Below are 18,995 nucleotides of genomic sequence, written 5' to 3'. Positions count from 1 at the left end.
GTCTGTTGGTTAAATTCTGAGCTTATACTGCAGGGGGAACTAAGGTCTAACATGCCACATGGCATGGCCAAAAAATAACAACAACACCTAAGACCTGTAGATATTAAGGAAAAAGGGAGTCAATTTCACCAAAGATGGATAAGGGAAACTAATACATTTTGAGTACCTAAGATAGATAGTGAATTTACCAATTTTTTTTATATGAAAGTGAAAGTCGCTTAGTCGTGTTTGATTCTTTGCAACCCATGGACTACACAGTCCATGGGATTCTCCTTGCCAGAATACTGGGATCTTCCCAACCCAGGGTTTGAACCCGGGTCTCCTGCATTGCAGGCAGATTCTTTACCAGCTGAGTCACCAGGGAAGCCCAAGAATACTGGAGTGAGTAACCTATCCCTTCTCCAGTGGATCTTCCTGACCCAGGAATCGAACCAGGGTCTCCCACATTGCAGGTGGATTGTTTACCAGCTGAGCTAAATTTATTTATTTGGCTGAGCCCAGGAGAAGGCAATGGCAACCCACTCCTGTGGGTTTGCCAGTACTCTTGCCTGGCAAATCACATGGACAGAGGAGCCTGGTAGGCTGCAGTCCATGGGGTCGCTAAGGACTGAGTGACTTCACTTTCGCTTTTTATTTTCCTGCATTGGAGAAGGAAATGGCAACCCACTCCAGTATTCTTGCCTGGAGAATCCCAGGGATGGCGGAGCCTGGTGGGCTGCTGTCTGTGGGGTCACACAGAGTCGGACACGACTGAAGCGACTTAGCAGCAGCAGCAACAGTCTTAGTTGTGGCTCTTCGGATCTTTGATCTTCGTTGTGACATGCAAACTCTAAGTTGTGGCATATGAAATCTAGTTCCCTCACCGGGGATTGAACCTGGGCCCCTTGCATTAGAAATGTGAAGTCTTAGCCACTGGACCAGCAGGGAAGTCCCTACTGATGCTTTTAAAGTAAATTTTTTAAACTTAGCAACTCTTCTACAAATATTCAAAGCATCAAAATTGCATGGGTATATAAATCTTCAACTAAAAAAAAAATGACATTTAAAAGTAAAAATTAGGAAAGCCGTTCTTTGGCACACACACACACATACACACACACACACAAAGCTGGTCAAGCTACTATTCATTTCCAAAATATATTTTATGAGACAAAAGGCAATTTTCAATTAAGGCAATAATATGTACACCCACATTGGATCATATGTCTTATCTTAAGAAACCAATGAGCTCACCTTTACTTCTGTATGGTGACTCTCTCAGTATCTTTCAGTGGTTTCTTCCTTACTTTTTCCAGCCTCTTGGCATTAACTGGATCTAATTCAGAACTGAAATTTAAAAAATAGTCTACAGTAAACAAAAATTATGTCCCATGTTATCAATTCTAAAAGGAGTGGGAATCCAGAGCATGAGAAAACGATGATGCCTTTACCTGGTCCTAATATGAAGACACAGGAAAGGAATCTGAGTATTAAAGTAGGTAGTTCCATGCATTGTTCCAAGGAAATAAACAATATTTAACACTTGGCATTATACAACGTTTAATGTTATCAACAGAACTACTTTTGTTACTATCTGCTCTGTTGTTATATGAATAAAATTATCCCAACTAAAAGCAAGTAGGCAAAACTTGTCCTAAAGAATCTATAACCTTTTTATGAGGCTGAAGGATTTGAATGAGACAGAATAATGAATTTGCTCACATTTGAGATTTGTAAAATACTGAGATTCATTACTGAGTTTAGAATCTCCTTTAGTAGATATATTTGAAATAGATCAAACATTTGTACTCTAGCTTTGGGAAAAATCACTTGTTTTCTCCTCTAATTTTTTTTGCTGATGGTTGTTTACTGAGTGATCTTTCTTCCTCTTGGAATGGTCAGATCTGAGGTTTGGGTGTTAGTTTTTTTGGTTAAGTATGTGAAGCAGGCCTACTTAGCCCTAGGCAAAAGGTTCCCCCAATAGTCTAGTCTTGTCCCCTGGAATTCCACAGTAGGGGAGGGTCTGTTCCCCCTTCACACAGGACTAGGGGAGGAGTAACCAATCTAGAGAAAGATTTGGGCTTTCTTGGCCCAAGCCTGATGCTAACAATTTTATCACAAACTGATCCCAAGAGTAGGTTAGGATGTTTGGGGTACTGGCTTTTGGCTATATATTATATCTACCTGTAGTATCTATTTCTTCTTAATCCTTTGCCGTTTTAGATGACTCTCAGGAGTGAGTGCCTTTTTTTCTGCTTCTGCGTTATTCAAATTTTCTAAACTGAATATGTTTTTACTTTTATTGGAAATAAGAACAATTTCAAAAATAGACTACAGTGAGTTCTTGTCTATATAGAATTAGTTTAGTTTGTTTTTGAGTAAAAAATTGAGTCTGGAGACTGTATAGATTCGGAAATAGAATTCTTTAGTAGGGTAGCAAAAGCAATTTGCAAATTAGACAAGAATGAAAAGTTTATGGCCAAAACTACCAGATCTAGGAAGGACCTCAGACAAAGGGTTTATGGCTTGAATAGGTAGGAAACAGATGAGACATAAATACTGCTGTGTATTCAAAAGTACAGCCTGACAAAGCTAAAACGCTTTCTAAATATTAACTTTTGATCTGATTCAGTAATCCCATGATGGGCACATCAGTACATCAAATGGTGAATGAAAACAAAAGATAAAATTATTTGCCCATGCCCAGAAATAATATTCAGGAAAAGTCATCTCCGTCTGTGTCTCTTTGCCCTCTACTGTAGCAGTATAAACAGCCTGGAAGTATCTCTATGTATCTTAGGGAAAGTAAATTGGTTACCAGTGCTCTCCAGTATCTAGGAATGTGGAAGCTGAGTCCAAACTAATTGTAAACGAGTAAGGTCAGAACCAATTCTAAACTTGGAAACTTTTTTTGTTGTTGGTTGTCACGCTTCTTGCTCATGATGAATGGTTATATTTTAAAAGGGCTGATCTGTGTCAGTATTCTCATTAAGATATTAGGAAGGTGTTATTCTGGAAATATAAAGCTTTGGCTTTCCCTAGTTTTGGGGAACCTCGAATTAGGTCAGATGCTCCAGAAGAAAACAATCAGTAATAGAGTATGAATTGAAGAATTCCTGTTTGTTGCTGGAAGTAAGGGGAAAGGAGTTATGAGGTTGTATGTCAAAGGCCTGTTTTCCCCTAGTAGGTGTGGAGTTTCCAGAAGAAACAAACAGATCTCCTCATCGCCTTTTATAAGCACAGAATTACAGAGTTAGAAGCAGCCATGCAGGAGTCACAGCAAACACTGACCAACCAGGACAAGTAAGTGACAAATCAGGTCACCCAAGAGCCCTTTCCAGGGAAGCTAGAGCCTGTATATCCTTATGGTTCCAAAGCCTGAACATTGCTTCATGTGTGTTTATGTTTGTCTTGGGTAAGTTCAGTACAGAATTTTGTTCCCTCAGTCTCCATTTTCTTTTTCTCTTTCTTCCCTCTTTATAGCTTTCCTCTTTTACTTCCATCTGTCAAAAACTGCTTCTTCAGAGAAATCAGACATGGCTTTTTCACAGTAATAATGATGGGAGATAGCATTTAAAATGTTACGTGTAGGAGGATGTGTTTTGGAAGTCTTAAGCTAAAAGATGGAATCCCTGACAGAAATGTTCAGACATCTTCAGGCCAGGGGTGCATGTGGAGAAGAGATGCAATTCTGTATAAAAGCCTCTGAAACCATACCAAATGATGCTTATTTTCTCCACCTGGTTCTTCTCACCACCAAAACCCTGCCATTGCTGACCTGAATCACTAGGTCTCTGTCAGAATTATCTTGTATAGTGGCAAACATCTCTCTGGAAGCATTAACTAGATTTGATGATAAATAAAAATCAGGATTTTTTTTATTCCACTGACCTGCTGAAGCTCACCGTTTCCATCTTTTGCCTAGAGAGCTGTCAGTCTTAAGGAAAGAGAATGGAGAACTGAAGAAATTTCAAGCCATCATGAAGGTGAATAAAATAGATTTTCCATAGTATTATTTTCTCCTCTATTTTGCCCATCTGTCTAGCTGACTGAATAGAATAGTTTTCCATGGCAGGTATTAATTGATAATGTTTGTAAAATAAACATAACTGTAGTAAATGGACAAGGCCACAGAAGACCTTGAAGGGATGAGAGGACAAAATTTAGCACAGTGGTAACCCATTCTCGAACATCAATGAATCATGACATGGCACATGGGGAAGCTCTTTTACAGAAGAGTTATCTGTTGTAACTTAAAATTTCTCTTCAAGAATCCCAAGGCACTCAGGACCCTTCTTCTCCATCAAACTCTATTTCCTAGACATTTCTCTCTTCCCAAGAGTGTTCTTTGTGTTTATATAGCATGCCTTTTGATCTTTCTCTTATATTTTCCTTTCTCTCTCCATAGATTCTCTATATTTCTCCATGTATATCAGTCTTCAAGATTCCCAATATGTTTTTGTGAAGAGAGACTAAAATTTTCTTCCCCTAAAGCTAAGTGTTTCTAAGGAAACACTGCAGCTGTTTTCTTCTATTGGAAATCTTAGTAACCACAACTAGAAGACATTGCAGCTTAGTTATCTGACAAGTAAGATCCATTGATGGGGACTCTTGAGCTAAAGCTTCCTTCACCCCCATTTTTTTCACCTACAGGAATCTCCAAGTTGGTACCAAGGAAGCAGGTCAGTTTTATCAGGCGCCATAGCTTCCCTCTTTGAAAATATCTATCCTTTCTTGACACTTGGCTCTAACTCTTATGTGGGCTCTGAGGTGGAGGAAATGGTTTATGAATTTATCTTTCACTTAACCATGAAAGAGTTACTCACTGAAAAGCACTGATGTAAAATCTTGAATGCAGTGCTCACCCTTGACCGTCATCTTATGAAATTCTACTCATCCTTCAAAATTCAACTCCTGTGTCATTTCCTCTGTCAAGACTATTAGGCAGAGTTAGATGTTCTATTATTCATTTATTCAATAAATATTCATTAATTGCCTATTCTTTGTGATGTACCGTGTTAGGTGCTGGGTGTACATCACCAATTTTTCTAATTATAAATGTCTGTACCCTACCAATCATTAAATATTTTTAGTATCAGCTCTGTATTGATGGATTAAAAAAGCATGGCCATTGATTCACAGAAGCTAAAGTCTAATGTTCTAGCATACTCTGTACTTCTAATACACCCATTATTACATTTAACGTTGCTTTTTTATTGCCTTCCCACTAAGCCTCTCAAAAACAAACCACATTCTAGTTATCTTTGTAACCTCAGGATCTAAGATACATGAGCACTAAATAAATGCTTGTAGATAGATGGAAGAGGGGATGGAGGGAGTGAGGGAATGGTGGATGTGTAAATGGGTGGATAGATGTACGTAAAGTTGAGAGTATCTGGTAAAGCACTAAGGGAAGGATGAAAGGACTTCAGAACTTCTATTACGGGGAATAGAGAAGTGGAGAAGATTTCATTTAGGGAATTGGAGAGCCAAGGAGACCCATATGGAAAACTTGTTTCCACCATGCTCAGGGAGGAGGCTATTATTTTTATAAATAAATGGTGTGATTGATCCTCTAAGGTGGCAGGCACTAAGTTCTGCTTACAGAGATTAGAACTGCCTTTGTTTTTTTTCTTCCTTGCAGGTTAAACACACCTCGACCAGTGGGCATCACGTCTCCATCTCAGTCAGGTAGAGACCATGTTTTGCCCAAATATAAGCGTGAGATAAATAAATATCCTTTTTCATAAACTATGAACCATAAGGAAGATGCTTTCCTCTCAGAAAGTATAGTGTGATTTTCCTATTATATATGATATGGAAAGGCCAAACTCGCAGATACTAACTTGCAACAGACAGGCTATGCAAAAGAGGGCACACCATTAATGGCAACTTTTCATCCTCTGTTTTATTCCCTTTTAGTTACTCCACGACCCATTTCTCAGCATAGTAGCCAAGTGGTCAGGTGAGTAGAAAGCTACACAGAAACATTAAAACTGTTGGCAGAAGATGGAAGATGAAAGAAATGCCTAGATGTGGCTGAGATAGGGACTGAGGAGACTTTATAAAGGCTTAATACCAGCTTTATTTGCTTTTCGTTTTTGTTTCACTTCATACAGTCGGTCCTCCTCAGTGGAGTCTACCCCTTATAGAATGGCTGGCTTTAGTAACTTGGGACAAGTAAGTAATGTTTACATTGTCTTTCCAGACTGAGATTTCTAATGCTAAATGAAAGCCAAGATTAAAGCAAGAATATTAAACCGATTGGTTTTGGCATGAATTGTCTCTCTTTTCGCAATGCAGACCTGATATTAGAAGCAGACCTGATTCATAGCTTGGAATGAATAGAGGTGAAAATAGTGGACCACATTAACAGTGTCCATCATGTTCATTTTGGAAGGATTAAAATGTGGGTCTTTCTTGGACTTGTGCACTACCCACTCTGGGAGAACAACATATTCTTCAATGTATATGTAGCATGAAATATGGAAGCCAGAGAATCAGGATCTATTTCCTGTTATTTTTCCCTCAGGGAGCCAGAGGTCTTCAGGGAAGGAGCACTCCGAGGGATTCTTTTACTGGTAAGAGGGGGAGAAAAAGGTTTTCAGAAACCAACATATTCTGTAAAACTACCAGCAGATTTTGGGTTTTCTGTGCATAATATAATGCCATTTTACTTCCTTTTTCTCTATACAGTGATCCCAGGTATCAGACACTACTTTTGAATAATATTTCTGTTCTCAAACTGATAAGGAGAAAATTGAAACTTGAGTAATAGGAAGTATTTGAAACCCTCTGGTCAGGAGATAGAACTTTTGAGTAATTGACTTTGGGTTTTTTTTAATTGCCACAAGATGGCAGTAGAAGTTAGAGCTAAAAGAAGATTAACTAGATGTCAGTTACGTTAGCCTGAAGAGTATCTGGCTTCTTCAATTCAGTTCAGTTGCTCAGTCATGTCCGACTCTTTGAGACTCCATGAAATGCAGCACGCCAGATCTCCCTGTCCATCACCAACTCCCGGAGTCTCCCCAAACCTATGTCCATTGAGTTGGTGATACCATCCAACCATCTCCTCCTCTGTCGTCCCCTTCTCCTCCTGCCCTCAATCTTTCCCAACATCGGGGTCATTTCCAATGAGTCAGCTCTTCATATCAGGTGGCCGAAGTATTGGAGTTTCAGCTTCAACATCAGTCTTCCAATGAACACCCAGGAATGATCTTCCTTACGATGGACTGGTTGGATCTCTCAAGGATCTCTCAAGAGTCTTCTCCAACACCACAGTTCAAAAGCATCAATTCTTCGGCGCTCAGCCAGCGCTCGGCTTTCTTTATAGTCCAACTCTCACATCCATACATGACTACTGGAAAAATAATAGCCTTGACTAGACTATGTCTCTGCTTTTTAATATGCTGTCTAGGTTGGTCATAGGTTGGTCAAAACTTTCCTTCCAAGGAGTAAGTGTCTTAATTTCACGGCTGCAATCACCATCTACAGTGAGGCCCCAAAAATAAACTCAGCCACTGTTTTCACTGTTTACCCATCTATTTGCCATGAAGTGACGGGACCTGATACCATGATCTTAATTTTCTGAATGTTGAGCTTTAAGCCAACTTTTTCACTCTCCTCTTTCACTTTCATCCAGAGGCTTTTTAGTTCTTCTTCACTTTCTGCCATAAGGGTGGTGTCATCTGCATATCTGAGGTTATTGATATTTCTCCCGGCAATCTTGATTCCAGCCTGTGCTTCTTCCAGCCCAGCGTTTCTCATGATGTACTCTGCATAGAAGTTAAATAAGCAGGGTGACAATATACAGCCTTGACATACTCCTTTTCCTATTTGGAACCAGTCTGCTGTTCCATGTCCAGTTCTAACTGTTGCTTCCTAACCTGCATACAGGTTTCTCAAGAGGCAGTTCAGGTGGTCTGGTATTCACATCTCTTTCAGAATTTTCCACAGTTTATTGTGATTCACACAGTCAAAGGCTTTGGCATAGTCAATAAAGCAGAAATAGATATTTTTCTGGAACTCTCTTGCTGTTTCGATAATCCAGCAGATGTTGGCAATTTGATCTCTGGTTCCACTGCCTTTTCTAAAACCAGCTTGAACATCTGGAAGTTCACGGTTCACATATTGCTGAAGCCTGGCTTGGAGAATTTTGAGCATTACTTTACTAGCATGTGAGATGAGTGCAATTGTGCGGTAGTTTGAGCATTCTTTGGCATTGCCTTTCTTTGGGATTGGAATGAAAACTGACCTTTTCCTGTCCTGTGGCCACTGCTGAGATTTCCAAATTTGCTGACATATTGAGTGCAGCACTTTCACAGCATCATTTTCCTGGATTTGAAATAGCTCAACTGGAATTCCATCACCTCCACTACCTTTGTTCATAGTGATGCTTCCTAAGGCCCATTTGACTTCACCTAGAGCCAGGATATCTGGCTCTAGGTAAGTGATCACACCATCGTGATTATCTGGGTTGTGACGATCTTTTTTGTATAGTTCTTCTGTGTATTCTTGCCATCTCTTCTTAATATCTTCTGGTTCTGTTAGGTCCATACCTTTTCTGTCCTTTATTGAGCCCATCTTTGCATGAAATGTTCCCTTGGTATCTCTAATTTTCTTGAAGAGATCTCTAGTCTTTCCCATTCTATTCTTTCCCTCTATTTTCATTGATTGCTGAGGAAGGCTTTCTTATCTCTCCTTGCTATTCTCTGGAACTCTGCATTCAAATGGGTATATCTTTCCTTTTCTCCTTTGGTTTTGCTTTTTTTTATAGCTATTTGTAAGGCCTCCTCAGACAGCCATTTTGCTTTTTTGCATTTCTTTTTCTTGGAGATGGTCTTGATCCCTGTCTCCTGTACAATGTCACGAACCTCAGTCCATAGTTCATCAGGCACTCTGTCTATCAGATCTAGTCCCTTAAATCTATTTCACACTTCCACTGTATAATCATAAGGGATTTGTTTTAGGTCATACCTAAATGGTCTAGTGGTTTTCCCTACTTTCTTCAATTTAAGTCTGAATTTGGCAATAAGGAGTTCATAATCTGAGCTGCAGTCAGCTCCCGGTCTTGTTTTTGCTGACTGTATAGAGCTTCTCTATCTTTGGCTACAAAGAATATAATCAATCTGATTTCAGTGTTGGCCATCTGGTGATGTCCATGTATAGAGTCTTCTCCTGTGTTGTTGGAAGAGAGTGTTTGCTATGACCAGTATGTTCTCTTGGCAAAACTCTATTAGCCTTTGCCCTGCTTCATTCTGTACTCCAAAGCTAAATTTGCATGTTACTCCTGGTGTTTCTTGACTTCCTACTTTTGCATTCCAGTCCCTTATAATGAAAAGGACATCTTTTTTGGGTGTTAGTTGTAAAAGGTCTTGTAGGTCTTCATAGAACCATTCAACTTCAGCTTCTTCAGTGTTACTGGTTGGGGCATAGACTTGGATTACCGTGATATTGAATGGTTTGCTTTTGAAATGAACAGAGATCATTCTGTCATTTTTGAGATTGCATCCAAGTACTGCATTTCGGACTCTTTTGTTGACCATGATGGCTACTCCATTTCTTCTGAGGGATACCTGCCCGCAGTGGTAGATATAATGGTCATCTGAGTTAAATTCACCCATTCCAGTCCATTTCAGTTCGCTGATTCCTAGAATGTCGACATTCAATCTTGCCATCTCTTGTTTGACCACTTCCAATTTGCCTTGATTCATGGACTTGACATTCCAGGTTCCTATGCAATATTGCTGTTTACAGCATCGGACCTTGCTTCTATCACCAGTCACATCCACAGCTGGGTATTCTTTTTGCTTTGGCTCCATCCCTTCATTCTTTCTGGAGTTATTTCTCCACTGATCTCCAGTAGCATATTGGGCACCTACTGACCTGGGGAGTTCCTCTTTCAGTATCCTATCTTTTTGCCTTTTCATACTGTTCATGGGGTTCTCAAGGCAAGAATACTGAAGTGGTTTGCCATTCCCTTCTCCAGTGGACCACATTCTGCCAGACCTCTCCACCATGACCCGGCTGTCTTGGGTGGTCCCACATGGCGTGGCTTAGTTTCATTGAGTTAGACAAGGCTGTGGTCCATGTGATCAGACGTAAAAATATTGCAGAGAAGAAATACTCTGCCAAACTCCAACTTAATTTCTTGTCTCTTTCCCCTTAGAACTAGTATTCTTACTACTGTTTTTTAAGACATTAGTCAGTCCATAGAGAATACTTATCAGAGAGGATTTCCCTTTCTTTCCCAAGAGGCAATTTTTAAATTCACAGATCTCTTCCTGAAATAGCCATTTTTGAAATTCACCAAATAGTCTTCCTCTGATTCTTTCATACTCACCCCTTTGAAGAGTAGGTGTTTTAGCCTATTTCTGTCAAGTTAGTAATACTCTCTTTTATTCCTGATTTTAGTTATTTAAGGCTATCTTTTTTTCTTGGACAACCGGCTAAAGATTAGTCAAATGTTTTAAACAACTCTAAGAGTTTTAAAAATTTGTTATTGAACTATAGTTGATTTATAATATCATGTAAGTTTGAGGTTTACAGCACAGCGATATATGTATATATATTTCAGATTCTTTTCCATTTAGGTTATTGTATAATATGAGTATAGTTCCCTGTGCTATACAGTAGGTCCTTGTTGGTAATCTATTTTAACTAACTATACATAGGAAAATCCATGGATGGAGGAGCCTGGAAGGCTGCAGTCCATGGGGTCGCTAAGAGTCGGACACGACTGAGCAGCTTCACTTTCACTTTTTACTTTCATGCATTGGAGAAGGAAATGGCAACCCACTCCAGTATTCTTGCCTGGAGAATCCAAGGGACAGGGAAGCCTGGTGGGCTGCCATCTATGGGGTCGCACAGAGTCAGACACGAATGAAGCGACTTAGCAGCAGCAGCAGCATACATAGTAGTGTGTATATGTTAGTCCCAGCCTCCTAATTTATCCCTCCATTACCCCCCCAGGATTAGTGAATTTTGTTGATAATTTCAAAGAACCAACTTTTGGTTGTCTTGATTTTTCTCTATTATTTTTCTATTCTCTATTTCCTTTATTTCTGCTCTAATCTTTTTCTTTGCTTCTGCTTTTGGGTTTAGTTCTTCTTGTTTCTTAAAGTGGAAGGTTTCATTGTTGACTTGAGATCTACTTTTTTAATATAGATGATTACAGTTATGTTTCACTCTGAGCACTGCTTTCACTGAATCTTTCAAGGTTTAGTATATTGTGTTTTTGTTTTCATTCATCTCAAAGTATTTTCTAACTTCTGTGATTTTTTTTTTTCTTTGACCCATTAGTTATTTAGCAGTGTTGATTATCCATATAATTGTTAATTTCCCAAATTTCCTCCTGTTTTTTATCTTAATTTCATTTCACTGTTGTTGGACAACATATTTTGTATGATTTAGATCCATTTAACTGTATGGCCTAAAGCATTGTGTATCCTGGGGAATGTTCCAGGTACAAGTGGTGTTCCAGGTACAGGTACAGAAAAGAGTGTATATTCTGCTGTTGTTGGATGGAGTGTTCTATAGATGTCTGTTAATTTAGTTGGTATATAGTGTTGTTGTGTTTTAAAAAATATTTATTTGTTTGGCTGCAACAGATCTTAGCTGTGTTGTGGCATGCAGGATCTTTCATTGTGGTTTCTCTCTGGTTGTGGCTTGGGCTCCAGAGTGTAGGCTCTGCAGTTTTAACACATGGGCTTAGCTGCCCCACAGCATGTGGGATCTTAGTTCTCTGATCAGGGATCAAACTTGTTTCCCCTGCATTGGAGAGCAGATTTTTAACCACTGGACCACCAGGAAAGTCCTTACAATGTTGTTTAAATCTTCTATTTTCTTGCTGAACTTGTCTAGTTGTTTTATCCATTATCAAGAAGTATCTTAATTTCTCCTTCATTTTTGAAAGATAGTTTTGCTGGATTTAAAACTTTTGGTTGACATTGTTTCATTTAGCATTTTGAATATGTTATCCTCCTGTGTTCTGGCCTCCGTGGTTTCTGAAGAGAAATCAGTGCCAGTTTTATTGAGAATCCCTTGCATGTGATAAATGGCTTCTCTTTTGCTGCTTTCAAGGTTCCTCTTTCTTTCTTTTTTTTTTTTTGTCTTTAGCTTTCAACAGTTTATGATGCATCCAGGTATGGATCTCTTTGATTTATCATCTTTGGCATTTATTGAGCTTCTTGGATGCATAGATTAATATTTTCATCATTTTGGGAAGTTGTCAGCCCTTATATCTTCAGATAATTCTCTCTGCCCCTTGTCCTCTCTGTTTTCCTTTTGGAACTCCCATTTGTTTGTGCTGGTATGCTTGATGGTATTTCATCAAGTTCTCTGAGGCTCTGTTCATTATTCGTCATTCCTTTTTATTTCTCTTCCTCAAACTGGATAATCTCAATTGATTTATCTTCAAATTTGCTGATTCTTTCTTATGCCTGCTCATATCTGTAGTGCAGTTTACATTTTAGTTAACTTATCAATTCCAGAATTTATATTTACTTAGTATGCTCTATTTAGTGAGACCATTGTCATACTTTCATTTAGTGCTCTAGACATGGTTTTCTTTAGTTATTTGAATATGTTTAAAATAGTTGGTTTAAAGGCTTTCTCTTAAAAGTCTAATGTATCTGTGTGTGCATGCATGTGTGTGCTAAGTCACTTCAGTTGTGTCCAACTCTTTGCAGCCCTATGGACTGTAGCCCACCAAGCTCCTCTGTCCATGGGATTCTCCAGGCAAGAATTCTCCATGGCAAGAATTCTCCAGGCAAGAATTCTCCATGGCAATGCCCTCCTAATGTATCTGCTGCTGCTAAGTTGCTTCAGTCGTGTCCGACTCTGTGCGACCCCGTAGATGGCAGCCCACCAGGCTCCCCCGTCCCTGGGATTCTCCAGGCAAGAACACTGGAGTGGGTTGCCATTTCCTTCTTCAGTGCATGAAAGTGAAAATGAAGCCGCTCAGTTGTGTCTGACTCTTAGCAACCCCATGGACTGCAGCCTACCAGGCTCCTCTGTCCATGGGATTTCCCAGGCAAGAGTACTGGAGTAGGTTGCTGTTGCCTTCTCCACCTAATGTATCTAGGCTTCCTCAAAGACAGTTTCTACAGCTTTTTTCCTTTACTTTATATAGGTTCTACTTTCTTGTTTCTCTCATGCCTTATAATTGTTGAAACCTAGACAGCTAAATAGAAGGCAATGGCACCCCACTCCAGTACTCTTGCCTGGAGAATCCCATGGATGGAGGAGCCTGGTGGGCTGCAGTCCATGGGGTCGCTAAGAGTCGGACATGACTGAGCGACTTCACTTAAACTTTTCACTTTAATGCATTGGAGAAGGAAATGGCAACCCACTCCAGTGTTCTTGCCTGGAGAATCCCAGGGACGGGGGAGCCTAGTGGGCTGCCGTCTATGGAGTTGCACAGAGTCGGACACGACTGAAGCAACCTAGCAGCAGCAGCAGACAGCTAAGTAATATAACATGGCAACCCTAAGAATCAGATACTTCCTCCCCTCCCAAAGTTTGTTGTTGTTGTTTGTCATTGTTTGTTTAGTGACTTTCTAAAACTAATTCTATAAAATCTGTTTTCTTTGTCATATGTGGCCACTGAAGTCTCTTTTCAGTTAGCTTAGTGGTCAGCTAATGATTGGACAGAGATTTCTTTAAACACCTGATACCAATGAATCTCTCAGTGTGTGCTAAAGGACTGTATATTGAAGTGCACTTTCAACACTTAGGCAGTTGACTCCTGTGCCACAGCCTTCCCTTTCTGCTTGTGTGACCTCTACGTAAGCCCAAGATGACAGCTTAGGGTCTTTTTAGGTCTTTCCTGAGCATGCGTATAGCCCTGTGCACATGGCCTTGATTCCCAAGAACCTGTTGTTCCTTTTCAAAGTCCCTGAAGATAACTCATTCCCATAGCTTTTCTTTTGATGCTTTTTGATTAGCCTTTTATTTGTTCTAATTGATAGTCAACTCAGGCAGCCTAAACAAATGCCTCTAATTGTTTGCAACAAACACTCATGGGGAAAAGGCTTTTCCCGCTCGATGAACTCTAAGCTCCAAGTCCTGGTGAGTTTGGCACTTTGTTGCGGTTCGGTTGATAAGTCATAAACTCTTTACGACCTCATGGACTACAGCACGCCAGTTTGGCACCAAGTCAGGTCAAATAAAGGCAGCCTTGCAAGTGAAGTCTTCCAGTGAACTGCTAGACAGGTGAAGTAATGACAGTTTTCTGGGATGAGGCTTTGAAAGAGTTCTGACCCCATTCCATCCCCTATGATGGTGGCCAGACTGTTGGTTTTAAATGCTTCCATTGAGCTGGACAGGGAAAAGTGGGACTAGGGCAAGTTAAAATGTCACAAAGCTCACTGTTCTTACTCACATTCAGTTATTTTTCTGGAATAAACTTTACCCAGATTGTTAAAAACCACTTGTTAATTTCCAGAATTCTGAAAAAAGTCCACTCTGACAATTTTTGCCAGATTTCTCATTCCTTTTATGGAGAGACCCTGTGGACGTCCTTACTCTGCCATTTTTACTGATGTCACCAATTTAACGACACATTGTGTTTAGACATTCTTTCTGGTAATCTTCAACTTAGAGGGGAAATCAAAGCACAGATACATTGGAGCACATCAGGGCAGTGTGCTCATGATCCTGGCCTACAAACTCATGAAAGGGAAAAGACAGTTTCATAGTGATCTGCTGCTAGGTGATCTGTGGGCTTTTTCACTTGCCTTTAGCCTCAAAGCCAAACATATATGCTGAAAATCTTTGATCCCTAGTTCCTTTGCCCTGGGCCCCAGAATATCTGTATCTCTTCTCAGTTCATGGATTATCTCACAGACTCGTTTTTATGCTTTCCAGTAACGCCTTCACCAGCTTCTACTCACAGCCTATCTTATAGGTAAGTAACAGTGTGTTTCCTTTCACTTGAGATCTGTTCCCACTGACATTCTGCCGGCAGCCCTGGAGTTATTATCTCCGCTGACCTGTACTACTGAAATTTATAATCTACCTTGTAAACAAAAGAGAAGATTGAATAGTACTGTGTCTAATACACATCTAAATTATTTATTTGTATTCTCAGTTGCAAGCAGGGGATTTATTTCCTCTATGGCTTAAATGTGTAGGCTCTTCCTTTACACATGCCTTTTACTTTAACTTTTCCTTTTTTCTGTTGATGCTCTTGTTTCCCCTCTTTAGAGCTTCATCTGCCTCCTCTGGACAGGGGGTCTTTGCTTTCAGACCGTCTCTAAATAGTGGGGATTCAGGTCACACAAGAGTCTTCACTCCTAATAATCCAGGTAAGTTAATTTAACATTCCTAAAGAAGTGATGCTTCAACTATTGACATATATACTAAAATGACGATTTCAAGGTGAAAAGAAGTTGAGATTTTTTTACATGCTATTCTAGACCCTGGAAAAGCATTGTCTCAAGTTGTACTCCTTAATTTTCTTTAAGACCATTTCCTTCACTTTGGATTGTGAAGGCAGGCTTTGGATTGTGCCTAATTTTCACTCATCTTATCCCTTATACCAGTCTGCTATAATATTTAACCAGAAGATTTGCCTGTAATATTAAACTGGCTTTTTTTTTTTTTTTTTTTCTGTTGCTTTTGAGATCCCTATGTTGGAACACTGCTGGGAGCTAGTGCTCAGTGAAAATGATAAACCAGCATCTTTTTTCTCATGTTTTCCAAGATACTTTTGCTACCAGTCCTTGCGATAAGGGTCTGTCACCTTCCATAGCTCACCAAAATCTTGATATTGTCTTTACGTCTTTCTATTCATAGTTAAATTCAAATCTCAGACCTCCATGTCAATACCCCATCCTCAAAGGAAAATAATGGGCATTATAACTCACCTCTTGAGTTACTTAGCTAACAGCCTTTTCTCTCCTGAGTAGTGTACTACAGATTAAGAACCACTTATTTAACCTGATCCATCAATAACAATACTGAGGAAATACCCCAGGAAGTTATCTTTCATCATCCCATTCCATCCTTAAGGTCAGAGGCAGAACAGAACCACACTGGAGAGCCTTCCTAGTTTCCAGCTACCAGTCCAACAGGTGAGCCAGTCTAACTTGTCCGCACATGAAAACCTCAGTTAGGCCTGCACACTAAACGCCTCATTCTGGTGTCTTGTTAAGGTCATAAAATGTAACCAGTGAAGAGGGAGGTAGATTTCAAGTGTGGTAATTTTTCAGAGTGGTCTTAAGTTTCAAAGATTCTATTCTACTGTCAGAGTAGCCTCCTGGTTTGGGGTTTAAAAATTAGGTCACACAGTTGTTGTTTAGTCGCTAAGTCATGTTTGGCTCTTTGCAACCCCATGAACTGTAGATTGCCAGGCTCCTCTGTCCTTGGGATTTCCCAGGTAAGAGCACTGGAGTGGGTTGCCATTTCCTTCTCCAGGGGATCTTCCTGACCCAGGGATCGAACCTTTGTCTCCAGCATTGTCAGGTGGATTCCTTACTGCAAGGCTTTAAACTGAGAGGTCTTGGCCATGGTGAACCTAATAAGTATGCTAACACAAATAACATTCACCAAAGTTTCACAGATAAAGATTTTCAGTGGAATATATCTTTTGGATAGAGATACTGAATGAACTAGGGAAAGCCATTTTCATTTCTCCAGAGAGAACTAGAATAATGTTTTGTAAATTTGTGAAACTATGATTCTGATCCAGAAAACAAAAGGAAAAGGGCATGGGAACAAGAAGAACGGTTTGTAAGGAGCTCTAAGTTTACTTTTAAGTCTTGGGTTTTTGAGAATATTTAGACCAAGCTCCTGGTGACCTACTAAAGGTAGGTAAATATTTTGCTCTCAGACTTCAAAATGCCCTTTATTTTCATCAGCAAGAAATTAGGGTCTAAGCCTTAAAAGGCAACACTGGGGGAAATAACATCCCTCTGTGTGTGTGCATGCTAAGTAGCTTCAGTTGTGTTGGATTCTTTATGACCCTACAGACTGAGAGCCTGCCAGGTTCCTCTGTCCATCAGATTCCCAAAGCAGGAATACTGGAGTGGGTTGCCATGCCCTCCTCCAGGGTATCTTCCTGACCCAGGGATTGAACCCACGTCTCCTGTGGCTCCTGCCTTGCAGGCAGATTCTTTACTGCTGACCCACCAGGGAAGCCTCTCTAAGATCCTTGTAAATGGAGGGATTAATCTACAGGTGAAAAAAAGACTTGAGGCATATAAACCATCTGCAAGTAAATGTTCTTCAGTTGGATCTCGATTGGAGTACACTGTATAAAACCATTTTATGAGACAGTTGAGGAAAACTGAATATTTAGTGGACATTTGATTAAAGAGCTTTTAATGGGTTTTTTTGGTAGGCATGATGCTATTGTGGTTGTTTTTTAAAAGTCTGTCTTAAAAAAATGTCTATCTTTTGAAGATGCATACTAAAATATTTATGGATAGAAAGTTGAATGATTATCCTAGTTTTGCTTTAGCTTCATCTAGTGGAGCAGGGCAGTGTGAGGGAGCAGAAATCAAAGAAAATTTGCCATGAGTTAACTGTTGAAGTTGGGTGATGGGTACATGTGAATTCATTATATTACTGTTTTTGTATTAAGAATTATTGAAGAAAGTACCACTCACCCAGAGACATAATTCTGCCTCCCTGGTAATGGTCTCTGGGTATGGTAGTCATGTTCCAGCTTTCCCCAGTTTGATTTTAGAAATACTCTGCCTTATCACCGTAAACCAACTGAAACATTCCAGTTTCATAAGTGGCGACATAGCCTTTGTCACACTGGATGTATCAAATCTTATAAGTTTTCTTGCCATGGAAAAAACTATGGGGATGCAACAGCAATGGTTTACTGTCATGCTAAACATCATATAATGAGTTAAAAGGGCCTTACTTGCCCTTTTTTATTATAAACGCCCTTAACTGCCTTCCTGTCCTGTGCTGCAGAATCTCTACCAACAGAGGCAGATGGGATTAGCCAGAGGGAGAGAAGCATGGAACACTCCCAGATAGACCACCTTCAAGGTCTCACCTATGCATACTGCTGAAGTATGGACAGAGGCATCTCATACTCACTTAGGTGTGATGCCCTTGGAAAATGTACCCCTGCCTACACCCCTGTTTCATTGTATACTTTCTCTCTCTCAGTCTTTACCCTATACCTGCTGTATTACTTCCTATGCAAGTGATTGGGTCAGACCTTCAGGAAGATGTTTACTATCTCTCCCACAGGATACAGATAGCTCCCTTATTTCCTGAAACTTGAAACAAAGGTTATAAAAACAATTCTTGGCATCATTGGGGTGGTGTGGGGTGATATATTTATTAACCATGTTTTATTTCTGGATTTTACTTTTTAGCTTTGTATATATTCTCCCGTTGTCAGTGTTAACAAGCAATAACTCTGTTCCTTGGCCTATTATAATTTTTCTATTTCCCTATTGTTTCCTCTGTACCTAGATACTGTTAAATATGTTGATTTTCCTTTCTTTCTGTTTGGTAACAGTTGGAGACACAGGCTTGAAGCCCTACTAAAGTATACAGATAATGAAACAAAGAGGATGCCCTTTTATTGCTACTGTAACTCTGTTGACGTCATAAACTCTCAAATGGTGGGATAAGCAAAGAACACTACCACTGAGATCAAACATTTATTCTTCTTTGGGTAGTAAGGGGTAGAAATGAGGGATTAAATGGGTGGGCCATAGCAGGTATACCTTAAGTGAAAATACTGGAAAATTGAAGATAGCATCCGCTAGAGATAAATTAGGTCTTAAGAATGACCTTGTAGCTGAATAGGATCCCATTACCCTTTCTGAAACTGAGCTTATTTTTAAAGGCATTTCTAGACTCCCCCTCTTCTGAGATAGAGCCTACGCTGTTGCAGGTGCAGAAAGCAATCTACCTAGTAATAGGTACTGATCTATTTCAAGTTTTGTTCATTTACTTTACCTCAGTATATCCTGCTGCTTTGAAAATAAAAAGTATACTAAATCAGAAAGTGGATGAATTTGGTTCCATTAATCTTTAAA

At 39.7% G+C, this 18,995-nt stretch overlaps 1 protein-coding gene across 1 annotated transcript in view; it reads left to right on the top strand.

The window, feature by feature from the left end:
* The window catches only part of RNF212B (ring finger protein 212B), a 30,990-nt gene extending 12,026 nt beyond the window's left edge, over window positions 1-18,964 (top strand). The window contains exons 5-15 of the mRNA XM_070797109.1: window positions 3,167-3,282; window positions 3,905-3,965; window positions 4,633-4,661; window positions 5,624-5,670; window positions 5,902-5,944; window positions 6,099-6,159; window positions 6,512-6,560; window positions 14,848-14,887; window positions 15,187-15,287; window positions 15,994-16,055; window positions 17,911-18,964. Coding sequence (XP_070653210.1) covers window positions 3,167-3,282; window positions 3,905-3,965; window positions 4,633-4,661; window positions 5,624-5,670; window positions 5,902-5,944; window positions 6,099-6,159; window positions 6,512-6,560; window positions 14,848-14,887; window positions 15,187-15,287; window positions 15,994-16,055; window positions 17,911-17,976 — 675 coding nt within the window. The 3' untranslated portion in view covers window positions 17,977-18,964. The remainder of the gene's footprint in view (window positions 1-3,166; window positions 3,283-3,904; window positions 3,966-4,632; window positions 4,662-5,623; window positions 5,671-5,901; window positions 5,945-6,098; window positions 6,160-6,511; window positions 6,561-14,847; window positions 14,888-15,186; window positions 15,288-15,993; window positions 16,056-17,910) is intronic.
* Window positions 18,965-18,995: the final 31 nt, after the last annotated feature.

Source organism: Bos indicus, chromosome 10 (assembly GCF_029378745.1).
Source record: "Bos indicus isolate NIAB-ARS_2022 breed Sahiwal x Tharparkar chromosome 10, NIAB-ARS_B.indTharparkar_mat_pri_1.0, whole genome shotgun sequence".
NCBI classification, from domain to species: Eukaryota; Metazoa; Chordata; class Mammalia; order Artiodactyla; family Bovidae; genus Bos; species Bos indicus.
This window is presented reverse-complemented; position numbering and strand designations above follow the sequence as displayed.